Source organism: Microtus ochrogaster, chromosome 19 (assembly GCF_000317375.1).
Source record: "Microtus ochrogaster isolate Prairie Vole_2 chromosome 19, MicOch1.0, whole genome shotgun sequence".
Lineage (NCBI taxonomy): Eukaryota > Metazoa > Chordata > Mammalia > Rodentia > Cricetidae > Microtus > Microtus ochrogaster.
The window spans coordinates 23,108,942-23,110,958 of NC_022021.1; the positions used below are offsets into that span (position 1 = coordinate 23,108,942).

The 2,017-nt window shown below is 40.6% G+C and overlaps 1 protein-coding gene across 4 annotated transcripts in view; it reads right to left on the reverse strand.

Annotated features, from left to right (window-relative positions):
- Ttc37 (tetratricopeptide repeat domain 37) overlaps positions 1-2,017 on the reverse strand; it is a 98,583-nt gene that overhangs the window by 78,323 nt on the left and 18,243 nt on the right. For all 4 annotated transcript variants that reach the window (XM_005356551.3, XM_026783776.1, XM_026783778.1 and 1 more), the window contains 2 exons: positions 1,311-1,386; positions 716-856 (listed from right to left, as the gene is read on the reverse strand). In XM_005356551.3, coding sequence (XP_005356608.1) covers positions 716-856; positions 1,311-1,386 — 217 coding nt within the window. The remainder of the gene's footprint in view (positions 1-715; positions 857-1,310; positions 1,387-2,017) is intronic.

Consider the following 2,017-nt stretch of genomic DNA (forward strand, 5'->3'; position numbering starts at 1 on the left):
AAAAAAAAAAGAAATTGATGAGCTACCCAATTTTATCACTACTAAATTTTTCCTACAACTTCTTGTACAAGACAGTCATTACTACTGCATGTTATAATTGGATCTAAAAATATCCTTGAAAGGTCGGTCATGTGTTGAGGGTTTGGTCACCAGTCTGCAGTGAACTTGGTGGTGGCAGAAGCTTGAGGGAGTGAGGCCCAGTGTAAGGAAGATAGGTACCTGCAGCGGATCCTGGATCCTTTGGCTCTTTTCATCCTAGGCACCACAGGTGAACAGCTCTGATCTACACGGGCTCCCGACCCTGATGCCCTGCCTGCTCTACACACAGAGCAGGAGAGAGACACTCAGTGCCAACTGACACCTTTGAAGCTGTACACCAGCGTTAACCTTCCTTACTGATACCTTTGAAGCTGTGCACCAGTGTAAACCTTCCCAGTGACAGGGCTGAGTGGCACACTGACAACCGACAAATAGCTTCTTCCAACAGTTTTAATCCTCAACCCTTTGGAGACTGCCTGGCATACAGTATATTCTCAACAACATTTTCTGAACACGAGAACAAAGTGATGACTAAACAGGTAAACATACACAAAGTTGTGTTCAGTCTGTAACTGCTAAGATGTTAAATCACACTCAAGTTAGTAAGAGGACAGTGTTAACTGAATTAAGTATTGATTTTCATGATGGCAACCACGAGGAATAAACAAGTTGATACCATCTGCTGGGTTTCATTATCCTGATCCTCTATCTCCTCAGCGAGCATCTGAGTCAGTTTTCCCCACAGCTCGTAAAGCTCTTGCTTGTCTGCTCCGGCGTCTCGCCGAGTCTTTATCAGTTTACTCCATGTCCGAGCCACCTATTGAAAAGGAGATTTCAATAGTTAAGTTACCTTAAACTTAAAATGTTTAACCTAAAGACCAAAATCATTTCATCCATTAACATGTAAAAAATAACAAAAGTACAATATCCCATGCCATATGAACTCCAACAACAAAAAAAAAAGTGGGTTGGGCAAATTCCCAGGGTTCTTCTATCAGAAATGTCACTTAGACAAGAGACAGATGAGCACACCCCAGCCCCACAGTTTGTAATACATGGCTGCTAAACCCCACAGGCACACACTTAGTAAACGTAAACCAGAATCAAAGGTTAGAACTAGGATATCACAAATTGGAGTTCAATTTCCAAAACACTGTAATTTATTTCTCAAAATTTTTGATATCACACTATCTTAATTTTAACTTGTATTAAGCTACATGAAGCCTTTTTCTAACCCTTTCACACACAGCCTTTAGAAGCCACCAACCAACCTCTAGGTATCTCTTTTCCTGGTGATGCAGATCCACGAGTTTCCTACAGACATCACACCACTTCTGCTTGTCAACACTTAGGTTAAAGAGAAAAAGAAAAGGAATTTTAATCTGATAGCGGAAACAAGCAAAGACATTTGAAACAAGCCTTAGACATTTGAGACAATACCACAAGTCTTTTGTAAAGGGTGAGGAAAGATCATCATTCATTATCTTGATCATAAATTTTAAAATTCCAAACTGAGTCAGTCATTGTAATAGTCTTTTCAGACTAATTCAATCACAGGAAATTCTGTGACAAATTTCTGGAAGAAAATTGCTCCTAAATTCGTAATAGATGTTAACAATTCTTCCACTTAGCTATTTTTGGGTGTCACGAATCTGGAATTAACTTAAAACCCAAGCTGTTGGGCACAGGTTGAAGGGATTTTCTTGACTGAATCATTTGAGCTGGAAAGACCCACCTTAAAATCTGTGCCACACCTTCTTGTGACAGCCTATATAAAGGACATGAAGGACATATCTGCTTGCCTTCACTCTGGCAAATCCATTCCTTTACTGGCACTAGACCCTACTTCTTTGAAATTCCTGAGTTTACCTCAGACCATCTGGGACACCCAGCCTCATGGACAGAATTATTACCGGATTCATGGGCTTTCTCTGTTGCAATAGTCCAACCACAGCCTGTAAGCCACTCTAATAAGTCC